This window comes from Ornithodoros turicata, chromosome 9 (assembly GCF_037126465.1).
Source record: "Ornithodoros turicata isolate Travis chromosome 9, ASM3712646v1, whole genome shotgun sequence".
NCBI classification, from domain to species: Eukaryota; Metazoa; Arthropoda; class Arachnida; order Ixodida; family Argasidae; genus Ornithodoros; species Ornithodoros turicata.
The window spans coordinates 44,035,053-44,054,198 of NC_088209.1; the positions used below are offsets into that span (position 1 = coordinate 44,035,053).

General features: G+C 45.2%; 1 protein-coding gene across 1 annotated transcript; it reads right to left on the bottom strand.

Annotated features, from left to right (window-relative positions):
• Positions 1-1,789: 1,789 nt before the first annotated feature.
• On the bottom strand, positions 1,790-17,150 carry LOC135369067 (opsin, blue-sensitive-like). The gene is made up of 3 exons (XM_064602710.1): positions 16,868-17,150; positions 12,511-12,641; positions 1,790-3,266 (listed from the first exon to the last, which is right to left on the bottom strand). Exons 1-3 carry the CDS (start codon positions 17,059-17,061, stop codon positions 2,446-2,448), a joined length of 1,146 nt encoding a protein of 381 aa, XP_064458780.1. The 5' UTR covers positions 17,062-17,150; the 3' UTR covers positions 1,790-2,445.
• Between the last annotated feature and the right edge of the window lie 1,996 nt (positions 17,151-19,146).

Below are 19,146 nucleotides of genomic sequence, written 5' to 3' on the forward strand. Positions count from 1 at the left end.
CCCCCACCCCAAAGAAAAAAGTTTGGCGACACCCCCTGCAAAAAAGGGGGCTTGCCGTTTCAGCTGTAATGACATGTCGGTAATTATACGTGTAAAGCTGTTATCAAGTAGCGGTAATAATGACCACGCCCCCTGCTTGGGATTCCGGATGAACCACTGCAGTGGTGTATTGCATGAAAGAATTAGAGTAGAAACATATGTCCAGCGAAGGTGATTACAGGTCGCTGAATTCGTTCATGACGGCTATTTCCAGTGTCAGTAAGCATCATGTCACAAGACCTCATGTAATACTGAGTGGCTGGCCACGATGTATTCCGATGCCGAAGCTAATACCCCCGCGTCACGAGTGAAAAATGGCACGGCGGAAAAGCCAGACGTACGAAGCCACATGATCGTGCAATGTACTGGCAGGCAAGGGTACCGTACGAAGCCACATGAACCTGCAATGTACCGGCAGGCAAGGGTATCGTACGAAGCCACATGAACCTGCAATGTGCTATGCGCTCACTTAGCTGTCAACAACGGGCGCAACATTGTGCAACAACCCTACCGCGTAAGCAACATACCTCCCGCCGCCGTTCACATGCGACAGCGGAGGTCAAACGTTGCATCCCTCCCTTTCCTCCTTTCTTGGTGCACCCTGCTTCCAAGCCCAACCCAGAACAAGGCGACCGCACCCTCCATACAGCATACCCCTCCTCCGCTTACGCTTTCGCCGCCACTACCAGGAAATCCACGCTAACAGGGGCGAGGAAGACGCCAACGTCGTAATCCTCCAGCAGCGAGCAGCCGGGCACACCAACGTAGGCCTTCGTTGGTATTCAACTTCAAAACCCCATCAGCGGTCACCCGAAGCCACATAAACGCGCAATGTGCTATGCGCTCACTTATCTGTCAACAACGGGCGCAATATTGTGCAGCAACACTACCGCGCAAGCAATACACCTTCCGCAGTGCACATGCGACGGCGGAGGTCAAACGTGGCATTCCTCCCTTTCCTCGTTCATTGGTAAACCCTGCTTCCAAGTCCAACCGGGTGCAGGCTGACCGCACCCCCCAAGCAGCATACCCCTCCTTCGCTTACGCTTTTGCTGCCACTACCAGGAAACCCACCCAAACACAGGCGAGCAGGACGCTAGCGTCGTAATCCTGCATCCGGGCACAACCCACGTAGGCCTTTCTTGGAGTTCAACTTCAAAAACCCCATCACCGACTTCAGAACCCATCATAGGAATTCAACTTCAAAACACCATCACAAACTTCAACTTCAAAATCCATCACAGACTTCAGAACCCATCATAGGAATTCAACTTCAAAGCCCCATCACAAACTTCAACTTCAAAATCCATCACCGAATTCAGAACCCATCATAGGAATTCAACTTCAAAACCCCATCACAGACTTCAACTTCAAAATCCATCACTGACTTCAGAACCCATCATAGGAATTCAACTTCAAAACCGCGATGGGTTTTGAAGTTGAATTCTGATGATGGGTTCTGAAGTTGAATGATGGGTTATGATGTGATGGATTCTGAAGTTGAAGTTGAATGATGTGATGTGATGTGATGGGTTCTGAAGTTGAAGTTGAATGATGGGTTATGATGTGATGAATTCTGAAGTTGAAGTTGAATGATGGGTTATGAAGTGATGAATTCTGAGGTTGAAGTTGAGTTACGGGCTCGTGATGTGATGGTTTATGACGGTGATGTGATGTGATGGGCTTTGCGGAAAACTGACCATGATGTGATGTTGAATGAATTCTTAGCAAAATGCCGACCTATGGCTGCAGCGACAGTTTCGGATTGGTCAACCCCTAGACAGGCGAATGGGATGCACTGGAAGTGAGGTTGAATTCTCAACATTGCACGGACTTGAGGATGCGTTTCTATCTCAGTACATACAGAGCACAACAGATACGCAACAGGAACATGACAGGAACATGCGTAATATCACTCGTACGCAACATCGTACAGTACGTTCATGAAAGCGAGACAAAAATGCTTACACCAAGGCACTCTTTTCAACTATGCTCCGAAACAACTCAAGTGCTGCAGGCACACAGGTGTATATCTCCGCCAGCGGAGAATGTAGTTCGCACATGAGAAGGTGGCGGACGCCATAGACCCACAGACGAAGAAGCCGATCCGCATGTTTTGCTAACGCGAATATTTTACGCGTTTGCTTTAAATGCATGCAAATGTCCCCGACGGGTGTTTTCACAACATGTTCATTGTACAAGCAACATTTGAAGGCGTTGTGACTCGGAGGCGTTATGCGCCTATCCCAAGCCAATCACAGATGCCTTAAGATTTGCGTTGACCTGCAGGAATTGGCCTGTTCCGGAGTATAGCACCTTCATTACATTACCTGCTTCTCACGACCCGAAATGCAGGAGTTTTACTTTCAAAGTGACACGCTTTGAGTCTCATAAATACCACTTTGGTCATACTTCAGAGCAAGCCACCCGTGGTGGCCGACACAAATTCTTGGTCGAAGACAGCCTTTGCATAAACGCTGTCACGACTGCGTCAGAAGCACGATCAGAAGAATGATGCTTTTCACCCGGACCACTTGGCAGCGTTTGACATCGTACACAGTACAGTCTCTTGTTCAACTCTCGCCGAAAGCGCGGGCTGTTGAGGCCATACACGAACGGATCCAACACAGCCGCCGACTTGCAGAACACGGCAGGTAACATAGATCCCAGCGGCGTCAACCATCGCCGTTGACCCGTAATGCCCAGTAGTGCCACCACAGCGTACGGTGTCCAGGCCACCATCCACAGCCCCAGGAGCAGCAACGCCACGCGCGCTACCCGAAGTTCACTAGCCCTCTGGATATGGCGTCTATGTTTGTTATTCGAGTTGTCGCCACAGGTACTCTCTTGGCCGCTACGGCGCATCGCAACGAGAATGGCGGCGTAACTGCCGGTAATGGTAGCGACGGGCACGCACCAGGCGGCGACGAAAAAGGCCCAGACGAAGTTGCGGTCACGTGGCGCTGTAGACAGGAAATCGAAGCTACAGGATGTGAGGAAACCTTCGGGGACATAGCGGTTTAAGCCAAATAGAGGACAGACGGAGAAGACGGTCGCGTAGATCCATGTTGTTATTGCAAGGACTAACGAACGACGGCTGAAGGTATCCACTGGACTGGTGCAGAACGGATGCCAGATGACGCAACAGCGATCTAAGGCAAGGCCAGTGATGCTCAGGATGGCTGATGTGCCAGACACGCCTCCCATGAAGCCGTACAAGCGACAGCCTGCGGATAATGAAAGTTAGTCGTGTTAGAAGACAATGCGCATTTCTCATGAGACCTTTATTGACTCGATATAGTTGGGCCTCCGTTTTGAAGAGATCACAGCAGTTAGAGAACGCATGAGCAGTAAACTAAATTACAATTATAAGTTGCGTAACGCGCACAAGAAACGATGAAGATACACGCAATTACGAAGCAATAGAGAGTTAGACTGTTTTATAAACAATGATTCCTGATGGTTCCATTCACACGAACAAGAAGCGCACGAAATTGGGTTGTTTTCCGGGTGGCTACTTAGTGTTTCAAACTTTATGCTGAACAACATGCAGGAGACAATGCGTACGGGAGAGGGCGCGTGCGAAAGCCAGTGACATGATCTGTTCAGCGCACCTGATCGGCAATCAAGAGCTCGATTACCGGTTTTTCCGAGACTACCATATTTCAACCTCTCAATGTTCTTAATCGGTTTTGGCTTGGCCGATTTTCATCATGTTCACGAGAAAGGTGAGCCAACTGGACTCATCATGACAAGGCTTACCCACTGCGCGCGACTGTTTTGGTAATATATGCGAAACTGAAACCTCGTATCGGCAATGTTGTGAAATTTCTCGTTATAGAGTGTTTTTCCCTTCTTATTGCTCAAAGAAAGGCCTAGAATAAGTCATTCAAGGCGTTCTTTGTGCTTTCGGCGAGAATTACCCTAGGAAAATTGTGTTCGACGGCGGAGAATATATTTCATTACCCGGCATAATGGATCGAAAATGGGAAGGTATTCTTGTCTCTTCGTTCAGTTGCCTAGGAACACCTGCCTGCACCGCAGTTAAGTGCTAGATTATCAAATATTGTTTGTATGCAAACGAGTAAGCTCGCCTTGTATTTCTGTTTGACCAATGGAACACAACTGAAGACATTGCTGGATAAACATGCCTCCATTGCATTCGTCTGTGTTAAGCATGTAGTACTGTGTTCACGAGAAGACTTTTCATCAAACGATGAACCAAGTGCAAATTAATGCGTACGTGACCTCACACCTGACGTCACAAGCATACCTCGGAAACTCACTTATGTACGAGTGAGCAAACGAGAATACGAGATTGAGCAAAACTCACTCGCGAGCATGAATGAGCAAACCAGGAGATTAGCGTGAGTAAAATTTACTTATGAGCATATGTAAGCAAACGAGGGGATGAGCATGAGCAAAACTCACTCATAAGAATGCTCATTCATGTTCAGTGTGGCGAATGAGCTGAGCATGAATGAGCCGAAAATGATGCTCAAATTATGGGCGAAGTTGAGTAACGCTTACGCGCCGTGACCTGAGCGGTCACCCCGTACTTGGGGTTCCGGATAAGCACCTGTTTTATTCCAACCTACATGATTTCACTTTTCCCCTCTCCTGTCCTCATTTCACCCTTGTAATCCCCATCACATGAGTTTCAACTCTCCCTGTTTAATGCTCTTCGCTCTCATGACAACCTACAGATCAGTCAGATGAGGTTCGGAGGCAACTCCGTGTACACCCAGAGAGCTCAGCCGGAGACGGAACCGAGGATGAGTCAGCAAACGGCGAAATGAACAGCAAGCGAGTGAACAGAGAGCTGTGTGGAGCATGAGTGAGCAAAACGAAGAGCTGAGCTCGGATTGAGTGAGCGGTAGTCACGAGTGTCCCACAAGACAGAATCCAGAGTGTTTCCCTCAGGGTCAGCTTCTGGTGCTTCTACAATATTGTTCATCCCGTGAAAGGAAGCACCCTCTACAAAACTCCAAATGCTTCGCCATTTCTGAGTTAGGATGTTTATTCTTTACTTTTACGGAATGTTCTCACAAACGGTCGTTAGTGCAACGTTTAGTTTGCCTACTATAGCAACGCAACAACAATAAATGATAGAGAAGTGATGATGACATGGGATGTTTCCTCGTGGTAGCCACGGGACCCTACCTAACTTCAAAGAGGTTAATATGAGAGGATGAATACGACGACAGGTCGGAGTTCTGTCCAGAGCTCTTCGAGGAGGCGAGTATAGCTTGCACGAAAGCAAAAAGGGAGCGGCACTGATGCGTAGGGGAGCTCCATGGGCCAAGAACTTCGGACAAGCTGAATGGTCTATAGTCAAGTGATAAACGATGCTTGATTGGCAAACCGGCTGAATTGGTTTGTGGCTCTTGCAGACAGCTTCAGTTTTTCTGCGTGTGTAGTTGTTATTTTTTCGTGTCCCTAGTCTCGAGGTATGTTCTGCTTGCGATACTGTTGTCTGGAATCGCTTGTCATTGTAGTCAATATTTCCTTGGTTGCCCTCAGAAATGTCGTTCCAATATTGTATTTAAAGAAAGCCCATATGCTGCGTGTGTTTGTTACTCAAAATAAATTATCCTGTAACACATGGAGATTTGAGATAGGATAAACCACACGGTGCTGATTTCAGACAACCGTGTCGCAAACAGTACCTTCTGGCGTTAAGGATCAAGACCAACTATCGCCCCCCCCCCCCCCCCCCCAAAAAAAAAAGGGGAACCCCGGTAAGTTAATGTGTATTTTCCACTTCGTACCGTTGCAAGCTCTTGTTTTTAGAACTCGTCAAGATATTGTTGCGAACTTTACCATGTCACGTTCTGTGTGTTTTGATTTTGGTGTCGTTCACGTAAGTGATGGCATAGCCACATCTGTAAAGCGATGTATGTGAAAGTTTTAACAATGCTGTGTATAGGTTCACACTTGTCGCTTTCCTGTAAACGTAACCCTGTGTTATGTGTGAAATAAAATTTCTTTAAACGGAAGTTCCTTTGCGGGTCTCGTACTTGCAGACAAAACACACTCCTCGTTCATAATGACAAGAATGGTCGACATGTTTTGCGCGAGTAGTCTTGCTCCTGGCGAAGGACCGGGTTTCGTGTATTTGTGAGTACACAGCACACTCGAAAAATATCATCCGTATATATGGTATGAGTGTCACGGGTATTCGTGTGTCCAATGTGATGCCCTGAAGGCACTTTCTACGTTAATGCGGACCTGAGTTCCGTGGTATGCATAGTCAATCGAAATGTGGCGCTACTCGAAAAAGCCGAAGGAATCGTATTTCGGTGGCTACCCAAGCGTTTCTGTGTCGCGCTCCCTCTGAGGAAATGCATACGCGGAACAGCGTTGCAGTCATCCCATTACTATACTAATGGGTGTACTGATAGCACCCCAAAATGGGTTTCTCCTTTTTCTTTTCCTTCCCCATTTTCCTTCTTCTTCTTTTTTTTTTGTTTTTTGAATAGCAAGCCAACCTCCGTCTGGCTGACCTTTCCTTTCTTTTTCTTAATAAACATATCCCCCCCCCCTCAAAAAAAGGGGTGTACTAATAACTAATACAGCAATGTATTGCCTTCGATGTCTATACCACGACCTTCGGTTGATGTTCGTCATCCCGCCGACATGGAGTCGAGCGAAAGCGAAGTGCCGGTCTTACAGGTTAGTCACGCGCGAGGGTGCCGGGCCGTGGCGCTAGTGGTACTCTCAAAGCTTAGAAAGCTCTTAGGCTCAGAAGTATGCATTAGTGAGCCTTCGGTTGAGTAACTCCCGTCGGAGACAGGATCCAGGGCATGCGAAACTCATTTTTTCCTTCTCTCGATACAGTGGAACCTCGTTAATATGACGCTCGTTAATACGACATCCTCTTTGTATGATCGCTGTTCTCGGGAACCGTTCCCTCCCAATGACTTCCGCGTGTACTCTTGCACTCGTTTTCGTTTATATGACATTTCGTTTATATGACAATGACCGGTATTTTCGGCACTACTAGGGGAGAACTTTACCTTGTTTCTATGACCGTTGGTCACTGAACTCTCCTGACGTATAAGGGCCAAGACGCGGGTCCGCTTTCGGGGAGATACAAAAAAAAAAGGAGGAAAGGTCAGCCATACGGCTTGCTATTCCACTTTTGTCCGCTTTCAGGATGACTCATATGGTGATCGAGAACTGTCGTACGCCACTCATCGACTATGCCCGAGAAGAAACGCAAAGGAACATTATTCGACCGTGAAGAACATGGAAAAACAGCCTTATTATTCGTATTCCGTTACTAACTTAGGTAATTTTCTGCTTTTCTAAGCTTACGTAAAGGGTGCAGAAACTTGGTCCTCGTTTCGTCTGCAATGCTTACGGTTTCTCATCACCTGTGTCTACTCTCTACCGTGAAGTCGGCATTAAACTGCTTGTTACTCCCCGAGGTGCCTGAGTCGAGAGGACGATACAGCCGTCACCTTCATTTACCCCATGTTACCAGCTCTCGTTTGCTTATCGTACCGCAGCTGAATGGAACAACGCTTCCGTCTTCCATCGTTTGCTTGCCTGACGTTGACTTGTTCCTGAGGGCCAGTTCTCACTTTGCGATGCCCAACGCGGCGTCGTGAGCGGGCGGCGGAAATAGACGCGCGTTTCCGGAGTCGAGCCAAAAACTCCCATGCCGACCTTCTTTCACGACGTCGGCGAAAGCTGCCGAGAACGACAGCTGGTGACCAATTAGGTGATACAGAAAGGCCACGCCCCCTGATTTTTCGTCTGCTTTGGACGGGCACAGAGGTGGGAACATGAAAATCGTGCGCGCTGACGGGGCGGCGGAAATGCGGCTCTACTTTCGCCGCCCGCTCACAACGCCGCCAAGTGAGAACTGGTCCTTACTGCTATTTCACACATATATGCTTTTCCCCATCAACTGTACCGTTGTAACACCCCGTTTTTCTCCTGCACTGCTCTGTAATCCACTGTAACCTCGAATTTAGTTTGATATAATCTAAATGTGTATCTTCTATGCTTTTCACTATGCTTTGTGTCATTTGTTTTTATTCTGTGTCATGCTTAGACCGTCAATAGACGGTCAGCATTATCAATAATAATAATAATCAACTACTGGACTGATTTCTTTCACGAACTGGAGACTCTTTCGTGAAGGCCTTAGAACATCTGTGCACATCGGGATGTCACCAGAGGCTCTCTCGCAAGCAATTAGTTGCGACATTCAGGACGCAGTGGTCATGTCCAATAGGGTGACTGGACCCGTCCGTGATTCTCCAGAAATTAATCTCCTTGGGGCATTACGTCGCCGAGCAGGAAGAACGGCTCGTCGGACAGGGACATTTGTGGCGTACCGCCGGAAGAAAGCTAAAGTAACACGAGAACGAAAGCAATAAGACCAGAAGCGTTGTCGTAAGTTATGTCAACACCTTTCACCGTTTATTTATTTATTATACCTTACAGGCTCATAAGGGGGACGAAATGGAGGCATCATAGCATATAGCAACCGTAACTGAAACAACGATAGCGAATAGCATATCAAAGACACATAAAGTAAACGAAATAAACAGGAACGTGACGTACATATGACAATTAGGTGTGTCATATAAGTATGTCGCACAGTCCTCTTTTAAACTCAGGGAAGTTCGTGATTGTAACGAGAGATGAAGGCAAGGTGCATACCTGGGTAAATTATTTCTAAAATGTAATTAAATTACATTACTCATTACTCTAGCTAAAATTTAAATTACATTACTCATTACTGCAACTGAAATGTAATGTAAATACATTACAATTACTACAAAGAAGTAACGACATTACAAAGTCATTACTGCGAGCTTAATCGTAACTGTGTTGAGGACGTAGAAATTCATTGTGGGAGTTGGAATTCTTTTAACTCGCCAGCCGCAAACTCTCTTTCCGACAAGTGCCAACACAGAACACAGGCTCGATTCTTTTGTATAAAGTAACGAGTAATGTCATTAAAATTACTGAAAAAATTTAATTAAATCACATTACAAATTACACAATGTCAAAAGTAATGCGTTACATTACAAATTACCAGAAGAAGCAATTCATTACTACCCAGGTATGGTAAGGTGTTCCATTCGAAAATTGACTTGAAGAAACTCAACGTACGAGCTCTAGGGCAGATCATATAACGAGGAGGTTGAGTACGAGTACGTCGACGATGAGGAGTAGATAACTCATTGTCGACAAAGGAGCCTACGAATAATATATAATCTGTGAATTAAAGACAGCCGTGCTATTTTTCTGCGTACAACAAGAGAAGGAATGCCAACATCATGTTTTTAGGCTGTAATGCTAGTAAAACAGGAGTAATTAGAAGTAATGAACCTTACGGCCCTATTCTGAACTGCTTCGAGATCATTAATGTATGTTACTTGGTACCCGGGCTCCATACTGCGGCGGAGTATTTACTGCGAATAAAAGTCTCGTAAGCTATTTGTTGAACTTGGGCCCTGTACACCTCTTCAGAAAAACTAGAACTTTATTAGCGCCAGAGATTATGTTTTGAATGTGAGTTTTCCAATTCTACTCACGCGAAAGGTAAACTCTGAGGTATTTGTACTGAGAGCCAGAACTGAGAGTACCAACCTTGTATGAATAAGAATAAGGTGTGCGGCTCCGAGAAAAGGGGACGTACTTGCATTTCGAGATATTCAGCGTCAACATCCACTTTTCGCACCACGCTTGCGGTTTGTCAAGGTCGGATTGTAAGGTTGCTCTATCAGCATGAATATTTACAGTTCGATAGATGACACAGTCTTGTGTGTACAATCGTACAGAGGATAACATAGCAGTATGTAATCATTCACGTAACAAAAGAGGTCCCAGTACGCCGCCTTGATGGACGCCGGAGGTTACTTCAGATAAAGTGCGATGCAAACTAACTCACACTAGAGAAGACTTTCGACCCAGGTTAGAAGATTTGGATCAACATTGCACAATGATAGCTTATAATAGAGCTCGAGTTTGTGAGGAACACGGTCGAATGCCTTCGAGAAATCGATAGATACTGCATCTACCTGCACGCCATTCTCAAGAGCGAGGTGGAGGTCGTTGATAAAACCTATTAGTTGCGTCTCACACGAAAAACCCTTTCTAAATCCGCGTTGAAACGCATAAAAATAACCATAATCTTCCAAATGCTAGCAAAGTTTAGAATACAAAACGTGTTCCATTACTTTGCAACAAATACTGGTCAGGGAAATTGATGGATAATTTATGGGAACGTAGGAGAAACCTGCTTTGAAAACGGGCATTACTTTTCCGACTTTCCAATCTAAGGGCAAACAGGGTTGCTAGAGATTGCGAAAAGACACTGGACATACGTTTCCCTCCCTTAAGAAGCTTTGAGTTTATATTGTCAATACCGCAGGAAGACAACAAACAAGTCCTCTCTGTTATTTTCGTAATACCAAGTCCAATTGCATCGAAGGGAACGCGTCTCACAAGCACACTACCGTCCACATCAAGCAGTGCATCAGACGAAGATTATCCGCATCAGAGGATGCGAATAATCTTCGTCTGATCCCGAATGTTCTTTCATAGTGTTGCACGGCTTCGCTTTCGGGAACGTTACGTAACACAGCTTTGCTACGTCCACCGTGGTATCGTGTATGCAGAGTGACGTCACGCCGGCACAGTTGCCTTGTGAAGTGGGAAATTTTTTGCTCTCCACATTCTAGTGTCCGTTTGAATATTTCGCATTGAGGCATAATACATCCCATAAGTAGGAAACAAAGTTTATGGAAGGTATTCGGGAGCTATTATGCACCAATACGATGTGCAGCAATTTTCTTTTATTTTTTTCGGTCGTTGCGAAGTCACCTATTAACGAATGAAGACCGAAGGATGTCACTGAAAAGGTTAGCCAGCTGTGGGACTCGAACCCACATCTTCTCTACGTCCAATCTTCTCTACCAATTGAGCTAAGCTAACACGCCTCTCCCACGACTTCCAAGGTTGCGTCATCTGAAGGGACAAATCACATCCACTCACTCACGCGTTCCACTTTCGCTCTTCCATGTATTCTCATTCACACACACATTCAAACGACGGGGTAGACGCAAGCGGCATCTGTTGAACACGATGAAAATTGCTGTTCTGGGGCTGGAACACGCTGGAACTCCTTGAGGCTTTTTTGTGTGTTTGTCCTTTATTCTGTGTTCCAGCACCAGAACATGAATTTCCATTGAAGGTCCCTTGATAGCCACAATAAACTGCATTTAGTTCAGAGTATATAGAGTGACTAACTAAGCTACGCGTAGCCTATTTAGTTTTGAGTTAGTAGTGCGCCCTGTGTGGTTGTCCTCGTCTTATACATCGAGATGCTGACGGGACTTGGTTCAGTCTCACTTGTTGTGTTGTTTTCTTTTATATCGCGGTTTAGATGTTGTGACCTTGTTGTAAAACGCACGCTTTCGTAAGACGAGCCATCGTATATTTAAAGTGAATTTACGATTGAATTTTCTGACCAGTGACGCAACGACTTTTGTTCAGTCAAGCTTCAAAGATAATGGATTCGAGAAGAAAACTCGCTCCATTCTCAAAACACTCCTCAATCATAGCAGCCTCGTGATGTGCACAAAAGTGCTTATGTTACCGTAAAAGTGGACGTCAACTTGCGGTTCCATTTTCTCGTTCATCTTCGAGGCTCTGTTGAACCAAGTTTTGGCATCTACAACTCCTCGTAAAACCGAGAACGCCTCGGCAAAACTCACTCATATGCTCATTCGTTATGGTGAATGAGTTGAACGTGAATACGAAGCATAAAGGAGCAAAACTCATTCATATGTTCATTCATAGTAGCGAATGAGTTGAACATGAGTAAAAAGCATAAAGGGGGGCAAAGCGCCTACAGCTGCTGTAGACGCAGAGGAACATGTTCCAACTGCAAAATTTCACTCTGCTCAATGTGTCGACTGATCTGAGCATGAGTGAGTAAACGGGGAGCTGAGCGGGAGATGAGCAGGCATTTTCCCAGCATCCCCTCGAAGGAAAAAAAATCATTACAACTCCCCAAAATAACGGTTAGAAAGGCCAAAACAGCGAAGAAAGCAGCCAATATGGGCGATGCACCCGCAGGGGAAACTCCTGGTAGATTCCCGGATATGAGTGAGCAGGAGTGCAGAGCAGTCGAGTATACCCCAAATCCGAAAACATGTCATTTAGCATTTACCTTTCGATAACGGTTGCCTCAATAATTCATCATACCTCGTGTAGCTGATTGATGGCGCTTCCATGCACCAGATATAGACGACACAGTTTTGCTTTGGGTTTCAAAGAACCAACTCTGATGCACACGTCTATTATCATAGCCTATCTATCATAGTCTATGACATCCGTGTTTATATGCACGTCACGTCTGCTTATAAGAGAGTGTGTTATTCGCACTGACGACAGTAGCCTGAGTGCTGTCGATCCCTCCCGAGACATATATATACTTACCCCATATACCGAGAGCTGGCCGCTGTCGGAGGCTGTTGTAAACAAGTAGCGGGATTTCCAGGTCCATCAGGAGGTCACTCAGGGCCAGGTTGAACACCAGCAAGTTGGAGCTCGTGCGCAGAGCGCGTGTTCTATAAAATAGAAATTACTTATATAGCGATGGTCGTTCGTATACGGTTACACAGAATTTCACTGCGTTACACGTTCAGTCGTGGGAAAAATTACAGTTACTCTGCTAAAAGAGCAACTGCGTTACGGTTGCATTTTACCTTTTTTATTTTTTGCTGGACTCTCGCACCCTCTCTCTCACAAAATTGCTTGGTCCACATCCAGCCCACCAACGCTCTGCCCTCAAAGCTCTCTTCACCTTTCTGGATATAGAGACAGAGGCACCAGAAACAGTGACCAGATGCGCCTCTCGGAAGACGTTGCTTTGGGTATGAGGTTACACTGACCCATTCGGGGACTACGGGGACAACGAGGGGTGCAGGTGCAGCGCCCCATAAATAACATGAACTGGTTGACAGGTCCCCGTGGCTCCCATGAAAAACACAGTTCGACCGGCATCCATTACGTTGTTACACGTTGTGATATTCGCCACACATAAGACTTGGATCCTTATTGTGACATCACCACCAGGAATGGGTCATCGTCTCGAAATAAAGTTGTTGTTGTTGAATATTCTTAAAGCTACAGTAAGTAAGTTAAACGAACGCAGTTTCCTTTTCAAGAAATCCGGGAGTCAATGCACCTCGGTTCCAACCACATCAGATGCTCGTGCTTTCCAATTTATCGTACCAACGCTTCTGTCCAAACAGGACTGTCCCTATGATGTCCTTAAACAACGACTTGTAACTTGGTTATTCGTGACTGCACAGCGCAGAATGTCGTCATTGTGCTCGGCAGTTTATGAAAATGAAAAGTTGCACAAAAAAATTACGTCCTTGTTCCCGCGATGTTAACGGTCTCAAGAACGTGAGCGAAGAATGAGCGATGTTGATATCATATACGGTCAGCCCTGTTGTCTTTCAAACTGCAACATCCTCGTCACCGAGTTGGACATTACGATAACGTGTGATAGTGCGCTGCTATGGCGCTGCACATGTTCACGATTCGTAAACCGAGAACATATTTTAGTATTCATCCTAGCATGTGGGACGCCATTTTGCTTTGTACTAAACGTAAACATGGGCTGGTTAGAAGAACCAAGGAAGTTATATACTAGGGATGTGCCAATCGAATCCTTTAATCCTCGATTACTAGGCAGGGATTTGAAATTCAGGAATCCAAATCTCAGTGCCCACAATAGAGAATCCACCAACCCCATTTGTTCTGCCGAAAGCCTCATTGACCGACGGATGTTTTCTTGTTTTGTTTGTTTACATTGCTCTAGACTGAAAGAGTTCAGGCAGGAACTGTTACATTACAAGTTTAAAAGTAACATGATTTTGTTTTTGATAGTTGTTTAGTTTCATGGAAACAATTCAGATTCGAGAACTTGTGTATTTCTTGTAGTCGTTGAACTCCGACCTGTCGTTGCTTCATTCTCACCATAATTCATCCTCTCATATTAACCACTGTGAAATGGGGTAGTGTCCTGTGGCTACCACGGGGAAACATCCCATGTCATCATCACTTCTTCATTTATTGTTGTTGTTGTTGTTGTAGTCGTTGAACAACACGTTAAATAAATTACGTTTCACAAGAATTATACGGGTATATTTTCTCTTGAAACTGCACTATTAGTTATTTTTTTTCATTAAGTGAATGTATCATATTCTGCTTCAATACACTTTCCAGTAAGTTTTTTCTGGCTTTTCAAACTCTTTTTAACGAAAGGATTCGAAAGATTCGTGGATTCGCAGAGCCTTCCTTGTATTCGGATTCCTAAAATTCTGGCTTCGTCCCATCTCTATATTATACAAACTTCTGGAGTGGAAGAGGCGACCGAGCATCGCCATCTTAGAAGAGGCAGAGAAAAAAGCCGATCAATAAACACCTGCTGATTCAGGTAGCTCTAGAATGTGAGCTTTTATGTGAACGTGCGAAATAGTTACTTAAAAAAGGCGGTGGGGCCCCATTTAAATGGACCGTGAAATACAGCTGGAAATTGCTGGATAAAACTCTCATAACCCCTTCGCAAGTGCCAGCATCACCTACCAAATCTAAGATTTAGAGCTCATAAAGGCGAACTGGTTCTTTTTTTGTTGTTTCCCCGCAAGACGCAGCCGTAAAAAAAAAAAAAAGAAAGAAAGAAAACAGTAAACTTTGCCCGCAACCATACTGGCGGTGTCAGTTTTTGCCCCTTCCAATATGGCCGTCGGCGTCACCCGCTCGCAGTGGCCCGCATCGCCGCTCCAGAAGTTCCGGTATACAACCTACTTGGTTAGAACATTTATCGAGAGACGTCTTCCGAGTTAACCTCGACGCGCGTTACATAACGGAAAAATATTGTAAAGTTGGCTTCGCGAAGAACACGAATCCTTCGAAGGAGCTCGCTCTACAGGAGCAATTAGCGATGCTGACGGAGGTACTCTTTAAGCTCTGAATCATCTGACATTGTACCTGCCTGCCTTTTGTTTGACGTTGCAGAATATCCTCTGTCGCAACCCCAAGAAGGTTGCCAATTTGCTAATCTCGTTTCTAGGACCGAATGGCTGGTTAATGTCAGTGGATCCTGTCCATTAGGGATGGGATTAAGTCCGCTGTCCCCTGAGACATCTGATAATCGCCTTACGATGCCGAAGCATTTTTTTTTATTCGTTTCTGCGAAATCTGGCATGTGTAATTCGCAGTGGCCCCCAGACGTTCAAATTATATCCATATTCAATTTTATCGCCTTCTTGCTGTCCACAGCCACAGGTGCTCCGGGGTGCTAATACCAAGTTTATATACAGAGAAACGCGTAAACATGTAGTTATGTAGTGATTTGATGAAGCGCTAATTAAACGGCTTTGCATTCACTCGGCGTCTTTTGTGATTGAAGCCGCATAGAGAAACCAAACGACAATATATTTCTCACTGTACCTTTCGAACTAAACAGTCGAAATGAATGTATAGTGTAATGTAAATATGTATATGCCATTTGTATAGTCTGCGGGCGATTTGTTACATAGTTTATAGACTCTCCAATTACGTATCATATTACAATTTTATTTAGCCCAAGGTGTCCGGTTTCAACTCGTCAACTTTGTAGAGCTTAAGAGAGAAAACATAGAGAACACATAAGAGGGTCGAATAAAATTTCGTCGCAACTGGATCCAGCCTCATGAAGAAGGTCAACGAAATTCACCCTTGTTAGGTAGAGTAAAACCCAATACAAAGAAGAAAAAAAAGAAAATCGCCCTTATAATGGGTTGATTACACCTTCTCTGCTATTTGGGGTGCAAATGACATCGGTTTTACGTACGTCAATATTGCACGTGCAATCCGCTTTCGTAGGTTGAAACCGAATACTCAAAAAATTATCCCTTATAATGAGCTGATTGCATTTTCTCTGCTATTTGGACCTTGCCCTCGCCCTCGATCTCGCCCTCGACCAAAGGTATTTCTCCTTTAGTAAAGTGATGGGGCTTACACAGGACCAAGGAGTTAAAGTTCTGAAGGCACTCTGGGCCTTCCTAAAAGATAGCGTCATACACTGCCGCTTTTAACACCTTCGTTGCGTCTCTGACACAGAATCTAAACCAGATTACATGGAGCTGCAGTCGCCTGTAGTGGCAGCCACCCTGCTCCACACTCTTAAAAATGAACTTCACCACATAGCACGCTCCTAGCCAACCATCATCCCGAATGACAACGTTCTCGCCCCTGATTTGTTGAAAACGGGAGGAGGAGCCTATTTTGTGCCGTGCATAATGGGCACAAAATAGGCTCCTCCTCCCGTTTTCAACAAATCAGGGGCGAGAACGTTGTCATTCGGGATGATGGTTGGCTAGGAGCGTGCTATGTGGTGAAGTTCATTTTTAAGAGTGCAAGACTGATTCTTACCTTTCTTGTTTTTTGGATAATACTTAGCTATTTGGGGTCCAAGTGATATTGGTTTTACGCACGTCAATATTGCACGTGCGATACGAGGTCGAAAGCGAATACTCAAAAAATTTTGTCGCGAAAGTTTGTCTTTATCAAACTCGGGAAGCTTCAGTGTTATTTCTTTTTCATCGCTTTTTATAGGTACAAGTTTATCGCCGTTTTCAATCTAAGCCGAAAATGCCAATAAAGGGAACCCGAAGACTTTGCGAATATGTGCACCTGTAACCTTATTCGATGCCATTACAACTTACAGCAGAACTCACTTCCGTTTACCAAAACCGTCAAAATTGAAACCCAAATATCCCAACGGGAGTTAATAACTCACGTGAGGAAAAGATAGATGAGCGAAGTATTTCCGAGAAATCCAGCCACGAAGAGTACGAAGTAGACTGCCGCTAAGGCCATGTGGGCCTCCGGAGAAGGTGGTGGAAAGGAAAGCCAATGAGCAGGCACGACCGACAGCAGCTCTTCATCGACCAATGTTTCCCAGCGGGAGGACAGGTTGTGCGCATCCGACATGGAACGTTCAGCTCCGTCCACATCCCAGTACGGAATACCGACATACGGCAGCCAACAGAGCGCCAGCGCGGCCCTCGAGCGACGGCCGAGGGAATTACGACGCCCTTCTTTTCCTTTTCTTTTTGTTTCCTCGCGTAACATGGTAATAACATGCGCTACACCAAATGAGAGAGCGAGGCGTGTGCCACCGATTATCGGGAAATCAGAAATGTGTTTTTAGTGCTTTCTGGAGGGTTCACAATCCTCACAAAACACGTGCAACTTTCTCCGACATCGCTCCACCGTTCCCATTTCGTTTTAACGTTAATAGGGAGTTATATCCATGTGTCAACGAACATCGCATAATTTCTTTCTTTCTTTTTTTTTTTTTGAACCAGGTCGCGTGGCTCAGCTGGCGTTGGCCACCTCTTTGAGGCCGACAACAGCGAGATCTTTAATTAGCATCACCACCTCCACATTATTATTTTTTTTTCTATCGTGTACCCTAACGTCACTAATTAAACATGTAACGTGAGTAAAGGCGGGTAATAATGAATTACAGTCGCTAATGAACGCTGAGCTACACGAATATTTGCCGACTAATTAGGCAATAATAATTGGACAAGTCTGGTAATGAGTGACGGTCCCCGGATTAATTTTTCCCATCCGAAGGTTCTTTAAAGTGTTTCTCCTCTAGGCAAAATGAAAGATGTCATTACCTCAACACTAAGCTGCAGGAGCGTTCTCCCATTCGTTTCCTAAGACCAACTAGAAATCCTCATTTGGGGTAGTTGGTAGCCGATCATCGTACTTTAAAGCGGCACACAACACACAGACAAAAAAAAACCGAAACTATAAAGGTAGTCAGCTGTATACAACCGAATAATTTTATTTACACAAAACAGCTTAAAGCCGGCCATTTCCTGTGTGTGCTTTCAAGTACGATGATTGGCTGTTTCTGGAGGCCAATAGTAGGAGGTAGCTCCGCATTGCTTCTTGAGAAGAAGGAAACCCGTATATGATACGTCCACGCAACGGATTAATCGCAAAGTTCATTTTTTTTAAATCCCGCCAAGAGGTACGTCCCTTTAAAAGAGCATTCGCACTCTATCAGGATATAAACCTCGATGAGCAAGTTCATTTAGAAGAATCGGCGTAGCGAGCAGCCCCTCCGCTACGGACACAACTTACAGCTACTTCCAGCGTAGCGTACTTCGTACGACACCATCACGCACGGTCTCTCTCGCAGTCCTCCGTTTCTAGACGGTGTAACCGACATCCGTCTCTCGCTACAATTATTGTCGTTCTTTTGCACGAGCACCACGACTGGCAGCAAAAAAGAAAAAAAATGGCCATATAGAAGTAGATTTCATTTAGCGTGGGCTAAAGCCTCAGCATATTGAACGCCGCTCGTGGTGGGCGACGTGTCTAAACAGATTGTATGTACCTTGCCACCAAACTCCTGGCGGCCGTAGAAGCGTTCTCCCAAACTCATCACGTTTTTGCCAATTCACGTAACTATACAGGGCGCCAAATTTTTTAAAAACCTACGAGAGCAGCCGTCTTTGCAGTTGAGTTGTGCGGCCAAGCGGACGTCCTCTCGAAGAGACTATGCAGCACCCAGAAGACACATTAGAAAGAAAAAATTCGCTAACTATTTAATTACGAGTCATCGGGCAAAAGTGAAAAGCCGGAATGGGAGACAATCGTCGCTCAATATCCATCGCCGACTGATCTTCAACGTCGTATCTCAGTGGCGGTGGTGGTGTTAGTGAAATGGCCCGCCGCGAAGCAGTTGATCTGCCCAACACAAATCATCTCCATCGTTCCAAATCACGTGACCTTCTGACGTGAATATCTTCCCTGAGCCGCGTGCTCCCATTTGCATAGCAAAATTCGATGGATTGCAAATTTCAACGTACGTGCTCCATTCCAGATTTTTAAAAAATGTTTTTAACGACAATTACCTCTCATTCTGCTATCTCACTTTTACCCGCAACCTCCTAATTAAAAACTTAACTAATGAGTCTTAGGTATACTCGTCTAGTACTTACATATTCTTTTCGAGAGAATGTCCACCTATACAAAACAGTATCTATGTTGCTC